Below are 19,073 nucleotides of genomic sequence, written 5' to 3' on the forward strand. Positions count from 1 at the left end.
AAACATACCGAGTAGGCACTACATCGGCGACATTTTAATTAGTTGACGCGTTTTAAAGGCACGCACGTTCACAATACTTAAGATTTGAGTACGAGTCTCGCTTAATGCTCAGCTGTAGCGAAACGCCGACTAAATAAGTCAATCCCCCCGTGAGCCGACCGTTGCATATCAATGAACTTCCTCAAAGTGCTTAAATTGAGCCGTTTTTTTTTTTTTTTTTGGGTTTAGCGCGTCGCAAGAGATTAATCAAGAAATTTTCCAGCATATGTTGTGCGGAACAAGTCGATGGAATTTAAATTAAAATTCAGAAACTGTCTGCATTGATTGTTTAGTTTCATTATTATAATATTGCATTAAGTGTAATTGAATATTTTATAGCTTGTTTTGATTTGCTCGCCAGTTCACACGGGACAAAAGGCAGAGTGATAAAAAATCGCACAATTTGAAGCGCAGCTCAGTTCAACGATCGTATGGCTCGGCGACAAAAACGATATAATAGTCATACCATGTGTGTGTTGGTGTGTGCTTGTGTGTGCATTTTCCATAGTGATCGTATATAGTAGATATGTGCTTATTATCTTACTCGCATTTGCTACAACTAAACACGAACTGTGAATGCGTCTGTCATAAATTCTCGGCTCAATTTTTTTTTTTTTTTTTTTTTACATTTTAAATAGGCCCACAAAATCGTCAAAACATTCGCGCAAAGCTAGCATTCGGGTTCCGGCAACGATAGACGACAGTTCTCTCTGATCTTAAGTGCAGCAACGATAAATATATCCACAGTGTCCGGCTGGTGGGAGGCTATACTAAATCCAATTTATCCAAATTAAAAACGAACAAAAAAATTAATTATTGTTGTGCGTTAATTGATTATTTTGGCAAAATGGGTGAGTACTAACTGAAAAAAAAAAAACTATTAAATTAACACTTCATAAATGTAATTTGGGTTTTTTTTTTTTTTTTAAATTGTTTTTGATTTACTATGGAAATGTTTCTGTTATTCGAGTGCTGATTAAATACGCTGAACATTGTTAAGTACGTTAATAATTCCTCTGTGACTTTGTGGGCCTCTAGCGATACGAAACGTTACGATAGACCCTCCAAACATTATTATCAAAAATGCATGGCAATCGGTAACCTTTATTTGAGTATGCGGCTCCGTTTTGTGGGCCATGATCAAGTGCTGGGCCAGTGCCCAACGTGGTCAACAGTTTTGATTTGCCGTCGTAGCAAGTGGTCTTCTAGTTGCTCTGCAGCGGCACAGGATATTTGTTGTGTTTAACAAATATTTACGAAACATCCTTTCAGTCAGTTTTCATTTTTTGTGAGTATATAGTACTGGGCTGAAATTTTAGAAATGATTAATTATATTATAAGAGTTAAGGCATAAATTTGAATTCAGACTGTGTGAAGCTAGTTTTCCTAGCTCTCATAAGCTCCGAGATATGGCCAGCAAACAGGATATCGATTCGATTCTTATCGATTTCGCGGCAGCGTGGATATCGGGCTATCGATGATTTAAAACCAACTCGATCTGAGCGTGCTAAGTTCGAAACTCGTCTGGTGAAGAACATGTGGGACACAGAAACTCTCTTCCTCCTGCCTGACTACATACATTTGCACAAAACTATTATAACATTTTGTTAGTCAATGAGTTCAGAGTATAAAAAGTCATCTAACTGCCACATTTGTAATCAACATAAACTTGTTAAGCATGCATTTCATTTTAGTGTTGTCCAAAAGAAAACAAGTTGTAAAAAAGGTCCGCTTAGCAGCCGCTTGCGGTGCAGTGTCAGCACTTGCGCGTGTTGTCATCAACCTTCTCTAGTTTTCTCTCATTAACAACACTGCGAGTGCGGCTTTTTACGTCACTGTCGCTTATTAATTGTTATTTGGCAGCTGCCATACACACACGCGGACACACTCGGTTTATCTATATACACATATGCACATGCATATGTATATGTGCAATAATAAATCCAGCTACATATCTTCCATGTTGTCCGCCGTCTGATTTATTGAATTTTATCAATGAATGTTGTATACAAATATTGATTAAGCCCGAATTTCGCGACTTGCTCGAAATAGTGTACGACAACAGTGGGCCCATATGTTGGCAGCATCTCTTATCAATCAGTTTCGCCGAATACTTGATTGCCAATTAGTGTCAATGTGTCAGAAGCTGATATACTTACTAGAACATACTAAACTGTTAGAAGAAATTACCCGGCATTGTGCGCGGGTGCAATAATTTATAAACAACATGCTTTAAGCAGACACCGACCGAATATAAGCACATATCATAAAAGAAACATTTGTAAGTGTTTCTCCTAATATTTTATTTTAGTTTAAAATACATGTCAAAGCGGATATTATTAAATTTTAAAACATTTTGTTTCAACCACCGCGGGGATTCGAACCCAGGCTTAAACACAATTGCGAGGAGCGCCAATGGCTAGTCTTTTGCGCCAATACAAGCGACCATTCTGACTATGCCAAACACATACATAAGCAGTATAACAGTTGCTAACACAACAAAAGCAAAGAGAATTAAATATCTAAGCAGCAACAGGCAGTCTGGTTTGTTAAAATTCACACAGCCCTGGCACACACACACACACCCATACATACATATACTTGTTTTCTTTGCTCGTATTAATTTCCGTTGTCTCGCCTCATTTGCACTAAAGAAAAAAACTTTGGCGTCCGCTCACAGACACACACATCTAGCAGTAGGTAAAATAGATGCTGACACCTATCAAATTATTTAGGGCTAATCATATATTTGCCGCGTTGTTATTGTTATTGTTAATGTTATTATCAAAAATGTGACATAGGTTATGGAAAAAAAAAAACTTTGCTGATGCCAGTTGAAATTAGGCGCCAAAGTATGTGTGGACTAGGAAGTGGCTCACATATTAAACATATAATTTGTGTAGAATTTACCTTAGTAAAATTGCATAAGCATAAAAAGGAAATGAAGAAAAAGAAAACACACCCAATTAAGTGAGATGTTTCTAGGAATTCGTAGCAAATTAGCTGAAAGAGCGATCCATGTTTTCCGGCATTCTAATCTAATTTAAGAAAACGCTCTGCGCCACTTAAATTTCTCGTAGTGACCTAGGTCGTAATCTAATAAGAAAGGCAGCCCATTGTGCTTTTCAAAATTTTCCAGCCAGCTTTTCTTAACCAAGTGCTTAGTATATGTGGAAAACCTTGAGCGAACTACGTCGAATAGAATTTAAATAACCCGTATAGAGCACGGATAGTCCCTAACAAGCTATATACAAATTCTTAGACAATCTTTTCTTTAATTGACGCACAGTTATGTGGCAAACCTTGACCCAACTACCTACTCCCCCGTACCATGTGTCTAATCCAATTCAAATAACCAGTATGGGCGTAGATGTTCGCCAATATCTATAGATAGTCCCTAACTAAGTAGATACTTACGTATGCACATACATTACATAATAGAACCAAGTGTTTTTATGACAGAATCAAGTCAACACATTGCTCGAACCGTTTCGATTGGCGAGTGTAGCGTAAACAATTAACGGAAATTGCTTAAAAATTACGAATTATTTGTTACTAAAGTGGACTCGAAAATTTGATTCTTGTTAGACCTGTGTCACAGCCCATCGAACTGGCGACTTTCGGCTGAAGTGGGTCGAGCTGTGCAAACAAATTGAGATTGGATGAGAAACGACGGCTTATCGCATGGGCCGGTTCAAGTGCAAAATGCACAAATGCAAGTGGCGCAATTTGTACAACAAAAATATTTCATTTCAAAAATATATATGACAAGAGACACAAATTCACAGTAGTAGTTGCATCGAACCGAGAATCCGAGAACAGAACGTAACGATGATCGAGTACTAGATGGATGCGCCATAGAGCTGCGGCTTTTCTGATAAGATAATGCGCTCTTACATTTGCCTCTCACAGACTGTGTGCGTGTGTGTGTGTAAGTGCTGGTGAGCATTATTGATATTGTATTTACTTAAGGTTTTAATACAGGTCCAAAAAAAGGCCTTTAAATTCGTGCCGCTCGCTGTACGCAGCAGCATTTCGTTTCTCAGCTTTAAGGCTTGCGGTTCGCATTTCGTCTCGTTTAAATTTAGTTCGACTTCAAGTAAGGATTTTCAAATCAGAGTGAAACCAGTTTTAAAGCAAATATATATTTAGCATTGATTTAAGTGAATTTATTTTATTTAATTTATATTTATAATGGAAAGTGCCAACTATAGGACAGACAATAATAATAATTGCCATAGGCTATGTCCAGAGTGCAAATTAAAATAATTTTTGCAATTTATGACTTGGGCTCATTAAAAGTACTCGCTGTTTATATGGGCAAAAACTGTGCGCATATTTTCATTTCATTTCAATTTCAAATTCATTTTTTGCTACTTTTGTTTACCTAAAACACAATTGAAATGCTTTTGGAAATTGCGCCTAAACAAGCACATTTAGCTTCTGTGGATATGTGTAAAAAAAAAAAAAAAAAAACAAAAAAACATACATAAATGTACGAAATGGTATTCGTAAATAGGTTGAAATGCCACACTTTGAATTTGGTTGTGAGTCAACGCGGCGTATACGCAATATAATACAAAATTCAGTTTTAATGCGGAGCTAATGTAGCACAGTCCTGGTCAGCGAGTGGAAGCCCTTCAAGAGCATCGTTAAGCAATTAATGTGCACTATTAGCTCGCGAATAATTGTATTTAAAATGTTTAATTGTTAATTGAAATGTGTGTGCACGCTTTAATCTTGCAGCTGCTACTCGTGAGCAAGCCAGATGCCAGCAATGAGCCAGTTGGGAGAGAAGCGTGAACAGTCTTACACTGAAGTAAGCTCCTTCCAGATTAGCGACGGCTTATCGCGCAATATGGAACCGGTGAAAACGGGTCGCATCTTTTTGGCCGCTGTGGCAGGTGGGTTAACTGAAGCAGCTGCACGTGAGACAAAATAAACTCTCTCTGAATTTAACTGCAATTGTAGCCAACTTATCTGCGTTTGTTGTGGGCACCTGCCTGGGCTGGACATCGCCCATTGGACCCAAACTGAAGGCCGAAGATACCTCAGATTCGCCCTTGAGCCGGCCCATCACGGGCGATGAGGATGCCTGGATATCTTCGCTAATCGCCATTGGCGCCCTGCTGGCACCCTTTGTCGCCGGCCCTCTGGCCGATCGCATTGGACGCAAGTGGGTGCTGCTCTCCAGCAGCGTATTCTTTGTGCTCGCCTTTCTGCTCAACATGGTGGCATCCGAGGTATGGATCCTGTATCTATCTCGCTTGGTTCAGGGCTTCGGCGTGGGCTTCGTGATGACCGTGCAGCCCATGTATGTGGGCGAGATTTCCACTGACAATGTGCGCGGCGCCACCGGCTCACTAATGCAGCTCTTCATTGTTTGTGAGTAGCCAGGCGAGCGGCTCTGAAATTTCTGAATCTAACTCTTTCTGTTCTCATCCACAGCTGGCATTCTGTTTGATTATGCCATCGGCCCTTTTGTGTCCTACCAGGCGCTGCAGTGGTGCTGCGTGGTGGTGCCCATTATCTCGGATGTGGTGTTCTTCTTCATGCCCGAGAGCCCCTACTACTTGGCCGGCAAGGGCCGCAAGACGGATGCGCTGCGTTCGTTGCAGTTTCTGCGCGGCCAGAGCGCCGAGGGTGTGCACGACGAGATGACGACTATACAGGCCAACGTGGAGGAGGCCATGGCCAGTAAGGGCACTGTCATGGATCTGGTGAAGAATCCCAGCAATCGCAAGGCCCTGTTCATTTGCGCCGGTCTCATCAGCTTCCAGCAGCTCTCCGGCATCAATGTGGTGCTCTTCAACAGCCAGTCGATCTTTGCCAGCGCCAACACTGGCCTGGATCCGGCCATAGCCACGATTATTATTGGTTGCGTACAGGTCAGCTCCTCGGGCCTTACACCCATCGTAGCGGATCGCCTGGGCAGGAAGGTATTGCTACTCATCTCGGCCAGCGTGATGAGCGTCGGTCTGGCAGCTCTGGGCTTCTTCTTCTACATGCAGCTGGTTGTGGGTGACGTTTCGAGTGTGGTTTGGCTGCCGGTGCCCGCATTGATCATCTACAATATTGTCTACTGCACGGGCTTTGGTCCATTGCCCTGGGCTGTGCTGGGCGAGATGTTTCCTGCTAATATCAAATCAGCTGCCTCCTCCGTGGTGGCCAGCACCTGCTGGATTCTCGGCTTTCTGGTCACACGCTATTATCCGGCGCTCGATGCACTTGGCTCCTATTATGCATTCTGGCTCTTTGCTGGCTTCTGTGTGGTGGCCTTCTTCTTTGTGCTGTTTGTCGTGATGGAGACCAAGGGCCTGAGTCTGCAACAGATCCAGGATCGTCTAAACGGCAAGCGTAACTAGTTCTAATCGTTATGTACAGGCTGTTAAGTGTAGCCTTGCTGATCCTATATGTATAAGTTGTATATGCAAGTATTTTATTGCCTACTTTTAAGAATATTGTTTAATTGTTATATATATATTATTGTTTCACTAAAAATATCAAAAAACAGCTAAATGTGTTTCAATTTAAGCTTAATTGATTTTATGAAAATCGCATAGAAAGGTCACATAAGAAAGAGATAGATAAATGAGAAAGCGTATGCGATACAGCGAAGTCATAAAATAGATTAGAGAGGAAATATTAAAATACGTTATTAATATTTTATTTTCTTCGTTTGGCCGCAAATACCCTTTGTTATATATTTTAAATATTTGCATAATCTACACAGTTGTAATACAATTTAAATGGACACGGTGCTTAATAGTCAACTATTTTCTGTTCATATTGACTGATTCAAGGAGTATTTTTTCTATTTATTTTATATGAATTCAAACGCGCGGGTAATACAACAGCGTGACAAAAAGCTGACTGATGCGTGTGATACGATATCCGTTTAACAGTACAGTAATTAACAGAAATGTTAAAGTAATCGTATGTTATATCGCCTGAAGTGTGTTGAACAGACCATCGCCAAAATATATCGATATTTTTTCGGCCCTGGTTATTGTTAGTCTTGTTTTTTTGTATTCTTTACCAACGACTTTCGTCAGTTTCTTTGCAACTCTCGTCGTGCGAGGTGTTGCCCACGGTTGTTTTTAGTTCAGATTGTTGTGTCAGCGCGTAGCCCAGCTGTATTTTAGAGCTTCTATGTACATATATATGCGCTCGCGAGTGTAGTGTTTGCGTGTATCTGTGCAAAGCAGCAAAGAGTGTTAAATAAATTATATTAATGGTATAATACAAAAATAGCGAAATTAGTTAATTTAATAATATTTTATATGTCAGACACAACAAACGATTAATTGTAAAGCAAATGCGAATAGAAGAGCTGGCAACAGCCGCAGCGAAAACCCATACCAAAGCACAAACATCAATGCCGTTATAATTTTTTTTCACATTCAAATAAAGGTATCAGCTTTTGTTTACACTTAAGCACGCCGGGAGTGCGTACGCGTGTGTGTATGTGTGCGTGCGTGTGCTTGTGTGTGCTTTCAGTTCTCATTGTTGTTGTTGTTCGCGCCGAGTGTTGTGAATTGCTGCGGTGCATCCTGTTTTTAATACAAGTCCAATTGGTAGACACAGTGTCAAATGATGGCAGCATTTAAGTCCGCCTCATCCTCGCCGCCGCATCCCCAACAGAGTCGCTGACACGGGAAGTGGAAGTGATGTCATCGCATTTGCCTGCCGCTGCAATCGACAAGAACAAACTTAACTATTACTGCCGCCGCTTTACAAATACAACAATAAAAGCAACAGCCAGCCACATAGCCGCGTATAACATTATTGCAATTGCTCTGGATTCTTAAGACAACGCGTGGAAAATGCCTCGGCTGCTTTCGCATTCACATTCACATTTACAGTTGCAGCGGCTGCTGTTGCTGTCGCTGCCGTCGCTGTTGCCGCTGCTGTTGCTTAACATATGCTTGCAACACATCGCTGTCGTCACAGCTGACAACTTGGAGTCAAAAGGTGAGTACGCCGTCTGCGACTGACTGCCCGCCCCTCTTTATGTGCATGTATATACATGCAATGTTAGTCTATTGAAACTCCCAGCACAATGTGTAGCAAGAACTAATCAAAATTCAGTTTTGCACAAAGGCAACAAATACACGCAGCAGCAATAAGAAAACAAGTTACCAATCAAGTTCAGAGAGCTTGCGCACAGTGGGGCAAACTTAGCGAGCAGCGGCAGCCAATCAAAAAGTCTGTGCAAAAGGAATTTAAACATGAAGATAATTTTGAGCACATCGTTTTTTTATGCCCTTAACCAATTCAAAATGGGTATAAGGGTATATTGTATTTGTGCAAAATCCGAATGTAGCATCTCCGGCCCCATAAAGAATATATATTCTTGGTCAGCATCAATGGCCGTATCGATCTAGCCATGTCCGTCCGTCTGTCCGTCCGTCCGTATGTATAAACGCAAGGATCTCAGAACCTATAAGAGCTAGAGACTTGAAATTTTAGATGTAGATGCGCAGATCGAGTTTGTTTCCGATAATCGATAACTAACTGCGTTTCGAAGCAATCGATAAAATCGATATCGATATCCTGTTTTTTGGGCAATTTTGGTAAATAATAAGAGCTAGAGTCACCAAACTTGACATTTAGCTTCTAAAATAGAATATATATATATGCATTTGATGTTGGAAGAAGAGGGTTCAGGGTATCCTCTAGTCGGGAGCTCCTGACTGGAACCTCTTACTTGTTTTTTGTATAGTTTAAGCTGGCGGCAAGAAAACAAATTGAAACGTTCTTGTCGATATTTAACCAGTGTCCAGCTATTATTGCTGGGGTTAAACAACCTTGAGCTTGTAAAACCAGCTTTCAGCTGTAGATCTTCTTCTTGTTCTCTGTCAGGTCTGTAAAGCATAAATCTTGGCAAGACTTTATTGTCACAATTTGAGCTTTTTTTTCGATTCAATATAAATTTTAATTGAAATATCAATTTGCTTATGAGGTATTCAAATTTTTTAAATATGTGCAAATTCGATTTAAATCTTTACTAAATATATTTCAATATTTATTTTGAGTTTTATTGAAACTTGGACAAATTAGTCAAATAGCTAACACTAATTTGTGTTCTTATTTAATAAAATCAATTCTATTTAATTCATCGTGACTTGTTAGTCAATAAATCACCTTTTTAATAGCTGTGAAATGTTTGTATAAAGTTTTTATTGGTGCCAATAAAAGAACACTCAAAAAGTCTGCCACAATTACAAATATGATTTATATACACATATACATACATATTATAACTATTCCTAAGAACAGATAAATACTTTTTGATATGAGAAATGTTGCCAAGAATTAATTAAGAATTAAGCTGCGCATATTTCTAGTTGATTTGTCTATGACATGGCATTACAGGGTATTTGTTAGCATGCACTTTCAATAACTGGCCATAACTAGTTAAGGTTTTCAAGTGCTGCCCTTTGCTGGTGTGCACGTGCCTCCAGGTCTGCGTCTCGGCTCGTGGGGCTTGGGACTGGGCTTGGGTCTGGGTCTGGGTCTGGTAGCACTTGTCCTCCACTCGGCGGCACACTTCAGTTATCAGCAAAGTAGTTTTTGCTCAAGCTTTTGTCTTTTGTATCATGTTTTGTCGTATTGTTGCCTGTGTTTGCCGTTTAGTGTCTAAATGTTGACTTTATCTAAGCGTCAGTTTTATCAAAATCTCACGTATTAACTCAGATACGAAGGTGCTAGCCTCACGCTTTTAGATTGTTTCTCTTTCTTTTACCGAAGGGGAGGGGGATTCCTTCACACATTTTTTTATGCAAATCTTGTTTAATACCTTCACTCACGTAGCTGGCCGCAACTGCCTTTTGTTTGGCTTGCAAAATACAAAAAATCGATTTTGAGTGTATATTTACAAAAAAAAAAAAAAACATTCTGCTCGAATTGCGTGCCACTTTTACTTTAACTCTCATGCTTGATTTACTCTACATACAAATTAAATGTTTCAACTTTCTTTTATGTTAAGTTCATTTTTTGGTTTGAGTACTGTACTTGGCTTGATATTTATATATGTTATTTGTGTTTTATTGATCAGATAATGGCACACATTCTATATAAAAACATATTCCCAAGATGGTAGTTCTCATAAGGTCAGCGCCTTAAATGCCATTCGCTGCTTTTGCACATTCATTCCGGCCAATGTCCATGTTGGTTGGCCAACTCTTTTTGGTAGCTAGTTTGCTAGCCAAGAATTGTTGTTGCCAATGCTGTCTGTTGTTTGGCGCTTTTATTGCTTGTATTATTTTTTGTGCACAATTAAACAATGACACGATGACAGCTTGTCAGTGAGGTAATGACAATTACATATAAGTGTATGGCAACAGGTCTTGAACATACATTTCATATCTGCACGCAATTAACTACTAAATAATTGCAAAAGAATCTGGCTAGCCAGATAGAACAGGCTCGCGCCGAACTTCAAATACACTTGTCGTTTCGACCTAAAGTCCACGGAGTAGTTCAAGAAGGATTTGGATAGACCACAATTGTTAAGTTTGATCAAGATTGAGAACATTGAATGTTTTTCTACTACTGATAATCGATATATATATCTGGTATAGTTAACCGATCCGATGTCAAGTGATAGTCCTTATGAACAGAGCAACAGAGAGTCAGGCATAAATTTATTGACTCGGCTGTTGATGGGGTTAAAGATGGGGTTACAGATGTCTGCTTCAATGTGTTAAACATATTGTGACTAGGTTGATAATAATACTCACTGTTTCTTTTTGGTTTCTTGCACATCTTGATCAAAAATAAGATGTCTATCAATGACTCTTGCATGGCTACAAATTTAAATGTTTAGTTGTTTAAGCAAAAAAGTTGTTGAACTCTGCTTGTTTGGCAAAAGACGAACTGTCATTTAGCAAATTGTTCGCTTCCTGAGTTTATCTGAGGGATCTGTACATCTTCTGCTCAAGTCTTGTGTGTCTTGCTTTCAATTCAAATTAGCTGCTGTCTGTCTAATTGCGGACCAGGAAAACAACTTGCCACAATCTCAATTGAGAATACGTTGAACGGAGCTCGGCCTAGGCACGTTCTTTTAATGACCAACGCCCGAAATCCACTTGAAGACGCAATTTATGCAAATGTCAACAAATGCCGCGATGTTGGCTGGATCGTTGAAATATGCATGCTCAGGCTTCCGTTTGAGAGCTGCTCTTCCAGTTATTGTAACACTGTGTGTCCATTTAAATTCTTTTGACCTGACTCAATCAAGTCGAGCTTGAAGCTTGTCATGCTTAAGAGCTGTGCGTAAATGTAAATGTTCCAGCCGTAAATTGAGTTGATTTTCAATTAGGCGGCGGCGACGAATGCTGCTGATGATGTTGGCGAAGATGATGATGACGCTGATGTTGATGATGACCACTCGAGCTGAACAATCAAATTACTAGCATGTAGCCATAGATGTGCCCTGTCTTTGATACTGCAGTACAGTGATCGCTCGATATTTGAACCAATTCTCAATTCTGATATTCCTGTTTTACTGTGAGGAAACTGCATGCCGAATGTTGTTTCATTAGTTCACAAGCCATGAGCTAATAATCGATATTTATCGACGATTCTCTAGCTCTGAGATCAGACTAGATAGACTGGGCTGACTGCTCAGATATAACAATAATACTATTATTAATATTATTATTGTTATTATTATTATTATTATTATTATTATTATTATTAGTATTAGTATTAGTATTAGTATTATTTTTATTATTATTATTACTATTATTATTATTATTAGTATTAGTATTAGTATTATTATTATTATTATTATTTTTATTATTATTATTACTATTATTATTATTAATATTATTATTATTATTATTATTATTATCATTTCTACTGTTATTTCTCTAGTGTCCGTGTGACCACTGTACTTACAAATTGCATTTAACGTGACAGTCAACGTGTCAGTAAATGCGCTCAGCTGCGGCTCCCACTGGCTCCCACGACCGGGTCCCAGTTTGGGACGAAAACAATGACGCATATTAATGAACGTCTAGTCTGGCCTCTTAGCTGTATTGTATTAATGATAGCCAAAGCTTGCCACATGAGCAAACAGGCCGAACGAGAAACATGCCTTTGCGAGACAGCTGTGAGCAAGTGTTGTCAAGTGTAGCTGAATCCAATGCTAAAAATAGCTGATTTCGCTCTTTGTAGGTACAAAAGAAGCTCCCTTCTTTTGCGAAGGATTGTGTTATTTTGAAATAGTTTAAGTCTAATTTAGCTAGAAAACGGCTAAATGAGCAGCACTGACCGCGCCCTTTGTATGGGTAGGTGTCTCCTGGGCGTGAATATCTTTTGTGTTGTATCTTGTGTAGGTGGCATTGTTGCCTGCGAGAATTATCGCAGTTTCTGTGCTACAAATTGAATCATTTAAATTGAAATCAATAAAATTTAAATGGTTTTTGTTGCTTCTATTGTAACATAATTGTTGCACTCGAAAGGCGAAGCATGCGTCAGGCTTCGCTTTTGACTGCGGCACGTGCCAAAATGTGGCTCAATTATTCCTAAGGGTTGCCGCATTTGCGCAGGGTTGCAACCGGGATTATGGTTAAATGAATGAGCCTTTAAATGCGTGACACATGCGAAGAAGTGCAACAAAAATATCAACGAACTGTGCTCAAGCTCTTAAGGTATTAACACCATAAAGGGGCCGGTCGCGATTATTTATGACTCTATTCGTCCTGCGGGGTGGAAAGACCCAGCCAGCCCAGACAATGACAAACTTTCATTTCGGCCGGATTAGTCACCAGACGCCCCAAAAAGTTGTGCCCGTACTTGGGGGGGGAAATTAAAACCTCAAGTTTTGGATTATTTCAAGTGGCTTTTTCCCGTCCTGCTCATAAGAAAATCAAAAAGCGAAAAATAAAACAACGGAAATCATAGAAGTATATTCTCTTTCTATCAAATTCAAAGCACTCGAAAGTGCATTGTTTACGCCTTGTGGCCGTTGCCTCGCTGGGTTTTATTTAAAGCAGACTCTTGGCCAGGGCGGTAACCAAAACAAAACAAAAAAACCAAGAAAAACTGAAAGGAAATGCACACAGGCTAAAGACAAGCATTGACAATGCAGCGTCTTGATTGAGAAATTCGAAATGGAGGTGCGCACGATGATTAATCAGAAACACAAACAAAAACAAAATGAATAGCGTAGAAGGAGCAGCAAAAGCAAAAAACAAAAAACAAAAAAAACAAATAATAACTGAAACGTGGGGCTACCTAATGGGAATAACTAAAGAGTTCCTAGACAAATGTGCCCGTCGCGCAGTTGCCCTGCGGCCTGAGTATGAAGAAAATATTGTTTTCAGTTGCTTCCGTGTTTATTAAATATCATATGCATATGCTCAAAATCAAAGAAATCGCTTGAATAAATATGCTTGAAAAATGTAGTTACTTGGAGCTGTCCGAAAATTGATCGTGTGCTCCCTGATCCAACTTTTGCGGCATCTGGCGACTCATCCGCCTGCAATGCCAGTTTATCCTTGCCTATTGATTCGCCCTATCGGAGATGAAGCCACCAGGCTATTTATTTAATATATATCTCAGAGTCCTGCATGAACAACTGCATTACGCATCTACAATATTTATAGGGTATATTGATGCACAGCACTACGATGAGTAGTTGCTTAATTTATGCATTAAGCTATCTGAATTGTGCATATAGCTCGCCTAATGGCAACCAACTGACTGGCATGAACAATGATGCCAAGCACAATAAATGCGCGACGAGTGTTACCCATTTTTGTTTGAGTAGTTTGAGTATTCGCAACGGAAATGCGACAACACGCTAGACTGGCCAAGCGAAGTACATGATGCAAAGCGAGCTCTGTACGACAAAAGGGTTTGGCTGTACTTGTAGCTGTATTTTTTGGACAGTGGTTAAAACGAATGAATCATTTGCAAAATGTTGCAGTTTCATGTCAAACAGAAAAATTAACGACGAGCAAAAAGTAGCGAAATTGACAAAGAATCACTCATGCCGTCAGCTTTTGTTGCTCTTTCACTGTGCATGTGTGTGCGTAGGTGTGCGCCTATTTTGAAAACTAAACAACAAAAACGAAAGCAACAACAACAACAACAACAACAGCAAATGCTGCTACATCCAATGTATGATGTCGCCAGCGTCGCGGCATATTGTCGAGGTTCACTGAACTGCAACACTCGACAAATTTTCTGTTTACGTTTCGTAATATTTTTTTTACACATATTTTTTACCCAATATAACACATTTCAAAAGTTTTCTGTTCACTTAGACATTTCCACATGGCACTCAGCAGTTAATTATACTTAAACTGATTTACCAATTTATTTATTTATTAATCCAACAATTTCTGTCATACTAATGTATCTGAAAAAAAAAACCATAAAGCCAGTAATTGAAGCTTATTGGGCATGTCAAAAACCATCAAGACTTATGCAAGCTGTTCCGTAACTCAACAGCTCAACATCGAAAAGAAAAATGCATTTTGAATCACAAAACGCAAAGAAAACAACGCCAGAGAGCGCCAAGTGCTAATTGAATTAACATCAAGTTTCTAATACTTATGTAAAACTTTTTATTCACTCTAAAAGTAGTAGAAACTTTTTTCTATTTTTTGTCTACGTTCTGCAGAGTAGAGAATTCTTCTATTCCTCTTTGATTGGCATTCTTAAACGTTTTTAGATTAAAGAAAAAATTTAATAAACAAGAGCCAATACTTTTGTATTACTTCTACAATTTAAGAGTAGAATAAACTATTTCTATTACTCGCCTACGCTCTGCAGAGTACGTAGTTTCCTCCTCTTTGATTCCCTTCCTCTTTGATTGACATTCTTAAACGATTTAATATGAATGAACTAATTAAAAAATCGAAACTTAAGTTATTACACTAAGTATCTAATATTGCTTTTCATACAGTTCTACTACAGTTTAAGCGTAAAAGAACTTGTTTCAATTTCTAACCTACGCACTGCAGAGTAAGTTGTTTTTCTATTCCTCTTTGATTGGTATTCTTAAACGTTTTAATATCAATGAATTTTTATAAAAATCAATACCCAAGTTTGCCTTTTAAATGTGTTGCAGTGCACGTTTAGTCGTCGTTGCAATTTGTTGTTGCTATTATTAACTGAACTACTTTGTGATCTGGCCTGGCGCGCTACAAATTTTCGATTTCGATGGGCTGCTACGGTTTCTGAGTGGATCTTAACTTTTTACTTGCAGCTTGTTGACCCGTCGCACACACACACACGCACGCACACCCTCATCCAGCTGCATTTACCGGCTGTTGGGGAGAGCTTCAGCAGCCCAGAAGTTCTCTTAGTTTATCTGTGGCATAAAACGCGCTACTCTGATAAGCAGACGCAGCTCCGCTCTGCGCTACTTACGCAGCGAGCCAACGAACCGTAAAGCAGCCCGGACAGCGCCAGACGGGACGGACAGACAGCAACGGACCATGCTGATCCAAGTTGCGCCCAGTTGCCGGCTGGGGCAAGATTAGAGCAAACGCTGGCGTCTGAGTGCGCTGCCATTGTTCGGGCGCGTTAATTGATAAACATATAAAAAAAAATCAACAACAAAAAAAAACAAAGGCAATGTCTTGACTGGCTCTTGGCTCTTGGCGGCTCCTGCGCTCTCGCTGGGGGTGTCTCAATACATTTTTAATTTATTTTCTTCTTTTGTTTTTGTTTCTCTCTCATCTGGCTGCCATTAAGAACAAACGCTCGGCTGCAGTTGTTCAGTATTTAGATCATCTGGCTGATACGCTTGAATGTCTTAAGTGCCTTCATTAAAGCTCGACCAAGTTTCAATTGGCTACCAACCTATCATATGGGGTTGCACTACTTTTAAGTTACCTAAGCCCAATTCGCACTGAGCTCTTCAATTTGGCACGTTTTTGCCAACACACGCAAGATTATTGGACACACGTATTAGCGCATATATGTAATGTTAGGGTATGCAATGAAAAAAGAGAAGGAAAGCGATTTTAACCATATATACATCGTAAACATGTACTTAATTATCTGGCATGCGTATATATCGCAATTATTGGCATTTTTCTCTTTAACGCAATGCTTAAGTTTATTTCATGGACTCGCTCCATATGGAAGCAGCGGAAGTGACTAAAAATGCCAACTCACTTGGGAGGTTGATAAAAAAACGAAAGGCTATTTACAATTCACGTTCGTAAATTTTGTTAAAACCAAAAATACTTGATTTACAGTTGCATTTTCAAACAAAGAACCGCATTTGAATTACGCATGTTAAATGAAATATTGTATAAATATATTATTTAATCACAATTCGTATAGATTTCTAACCACAAGCCAAAGCCAACAAAAAGTTCTTAAAACTAAAGCGTAGCATATTATGATTACAAAACTTAATATTGGTTTATAATTAAGTTGCTTCCGTAACTGAATCATCAGTTTTAGGATCAACTTTCTAAATCAAAGCTCAACAAAAGCCTCAGCCAAATGTGTATACTATGCATAGTCATTGCCCTGCAACAACAACAACAACAACAACTAATGGAAAATACAGGCTTAAATCGTAATACAGACAGTAGTTAAACCTAAAGGTAGGTGGAAAGGAGGGGGAGGGGCGGGGGGGTAGATAGCAAGCACTTCGCACTGAGTCAGCGGCGATGTCTATGGAACACTAGCTATGAGTCAGCAGGCGTGCTATTGTTTTATAGTTGCACGTGATTAACAATTATTTATTTATTATACAAATTAATTGGCTTTTATTGCGTATACAATTTCCACGTAAGCTGCTGACAAACTCGGCGCGATTGCGTCTCCCCGCTCGTTCGATTGATTCGCTTCAATTCTGCATTAAAAGCTGCTCCAATTTGCTAATTGCATTGCATCCCATGTCGGAAATTACAGATATGCGCTTAGTCAGGAACGAGTGTCGCCAACGGGTGCCGGGTCCCGGTTGCCGATAAGAAGCCATCGAGGGAACCCAATAACAAAATAAACAAATGCTTCGAATCGATTCCATTCATTGCCCAGTTGTGAAGGGATCGTCGGTACCTTATTGCTGTTTGTGCATGCACATGCATATTTGTTTGCTTGTATATTTGTTTGTTATTTGTTTGTTTGCCTCTTGCACGGCAGACAAATAGTCGCCTGATTGCCGCTCGAAATTGCCAACATATTGCATAAATATTTGATTTGAGGGCAAGTCGAATGCTGCTCGACAAATTGTATAAGGCATTTCCTGCGAAATCATCAAACCGGGCCTGTCTTTGCTGCTAGTTGGCGCACTGAGAAGCCTGTAAAAAGCCAACGAATACATTAAATCTATTCCAACTAAGCTAACTACAAATGAGAGAGTACTTCCAAGCAGCTACTCGTTTATTAGCTTCGTTTTATGCAAGCTATTATTTATCATAAATAGCTAAGATAAGATAGAATATTTAAGCTTTAAGTTGACCAGTTAGCCTCTGCCTAGCACACTTCGAAATCAATTAGGAAACCCTTCACGCTTGCAAGTCAAAGTGACGATCATATTTTTGTAGGGGAACTCAAAAGTGAAAGCCCCCAATACTTCCGCTGCGTGCAAAACAACTTTGGAGATAGTCAAAGAACACAAGTACTTGGCTATCATTTTATATATGTATATATGCATGTGTACTTATTTGGGGCAAGTTTCCTGTCTACGTCAACTGTAAATAAGCTTAATTTGATAAATTACCTCACGAGATAATCACTTTAATTGCACACTAGAACAACAAGACATTATGTATCTCAGAGATGTGCGTGCGTGTATCTCAATGCTGAGTAGCTGAAATAAATGCAAGCGACGCGTTGTTGACAAATCAAATTTCAACGCACCACTGAACGCTGATAACCAGATAGAGATAGTGAGAGAGTTAGAGAGAGAGCGAGTGCGCGCGAAAAAGAGTATCTGACAGATACAGATGCAAATGAGCGCAACAGCACAAAATCTAATAAACAGCAATCGACTTAAGTAGCAAATTGCTCAATCAAATTGGGTCAGGGGGCGTCTGCATTCCGCAGATTGGAAAGAAAGAAGAAGAAAAAAACAAGCAGCGACATTTGTATCTCAATCTCTAAAACATCAAATTGGCTTCTGGGTAAGAACTGACTGTATACAATTAGCATGACAACGGAACGCTTCGCAGAATCACAAAATGCTTATGAATCATACATATTTTTTTTATTTTTTTTGCTGGCTAACTGGTCAAACCAGTGACCAGGCAGCAGCATCTTTCTCAAAAATTAAGTCAATTTAAATTACAAAATTTATATATATACTGTTCTATATATAAGAGTATCTACTCTGAGTGTCTATATGTATCTATGTATCTCAATGCGCGATTAATTAGCAAAAGGCATTGGGTTATGAGCTATAACCCAATTGGCTTCAATTATCTGGCCAACTATAGATGTGGAATATGTTTTTATCTATACATTTCTCACCTCTCCCCCGCAGCTAATGATTCGTCAGCACTTCCGTCTCGCAAAGCTACAAGTTACTTGAAATTTCAGACTGATCTTCGAAAATGTTTGCCATGCTTGTTAAATGGCATTGTTCCAGCGTAAAAGTCTCTTCATGCACGGCTTGCTCGCTTTCATCATTAACTTTGTCTGCCTGTCTGTCTGTCTGTCTGTCTGTCTGTCATGGCAATCAAAAAGAAAGTCGTCGCATTGATTTATTCGATTTGGTGTGTGCATTGTGTGTGAAATTTCACTTTTTGCCGCCCATTAACAATTGTAATTGCAAAATGTGCATTTTCCAGGCTCGAAATTGTGCCACATACTTTGACTCAGGTGGCGCCTTTTGTGGGCCAAGGATATTGACCCAAATCTGTGCATATATAATAGAGTATCAGCTCAGTTCAGTTGACAGTTTAATACTTTTGGCATTGACCAATACGAGTTGCGCTTTGGCCAAGGCTGGCCCATGAGCTCCCAGCCTTGGCATCGAGTTTAATCAGTAGACAAGCCATCAATTTGTGTATGGCAATGTGTTGTGTAAATTAACGGAGAACTCGTTG

At 39.4% G+C, this 19,073-nt stretch overlaps 2 protein-coding genes across 4 annotated transcripts in view; both read left to right on the forward strand.

The window, feature by feature from the left end:
• The first annotated feature begins 723 nt into the window (after nt 1-723).
• Nucleotides 724-6,552, forward strand: LOC6630803 (facilitated trehalose transporter Tret1). 3 transcript variants are annotated; one of them, XM_015171480.2, is made up of 4 exons: nt 724-890; nt 4,786-4,943; nt 5,011-5,424; nt 5,488-6,552. In XM_015171480.2, exons 2-4 carry the CDS (start codon nt 4,808-4,810, stop codon nt 6,402-6,404), a joined length of 1,467 nt encoding a protein of 488 aa, XP_015026966.1. In that variant the 5' UTR covers nt 724-890; nt 4,786-4,807; the 3' UTR covers nt 6,405-6,552. The 3 variants fall into 3 exon arrangements, with proteins under 3 accessions (XP_015026966.1, XP_015026965.1, XP_002054271.1); XM_015171479.3 differs by lacking the exon at nt 724-890 and adding an exon at nt 1,211-1,327; XM_002054235.4 differs by lacking the exon at nt 724-890 and adding an exon at nt 4,027-4,138.
• Nucleotides 6,553-7,093: 541 nt separating this feature from the next.
• Nucleotides 7,094-19,073, forward strand: part of Meltrin (meltrin) — a 36,372-nt gene continuing 24,392 nt past the window's right edge. Inside the window, exon 1 of the mRNA XM_002054234.4 lies at nt 7,094-8,013. Coding sequence (XP_002054270.2) covers nt 7,866-8,013 — 148 coding nt within the window. The 5' untranslated portion in view covers nt 7,094-7,865. The remainder of the gene's footprint in view (nt 8,014-19,073) is intronic.

Source organism: Drosophila virilis, chromosome 2 (assembly GCF_030788295.1).
Source record: "Drosophila virilis strain 15010-1051.87 chromosome 2, Dvir_AGI_RSII-ME, whole genome shotgun sequence".
NCBI classification, from domain to species: Eukaryota; Metazoa; Arthropoda; class Insecta; order Diptera; family Drosophilidae; genus Drosophila; species Drosophila virilis.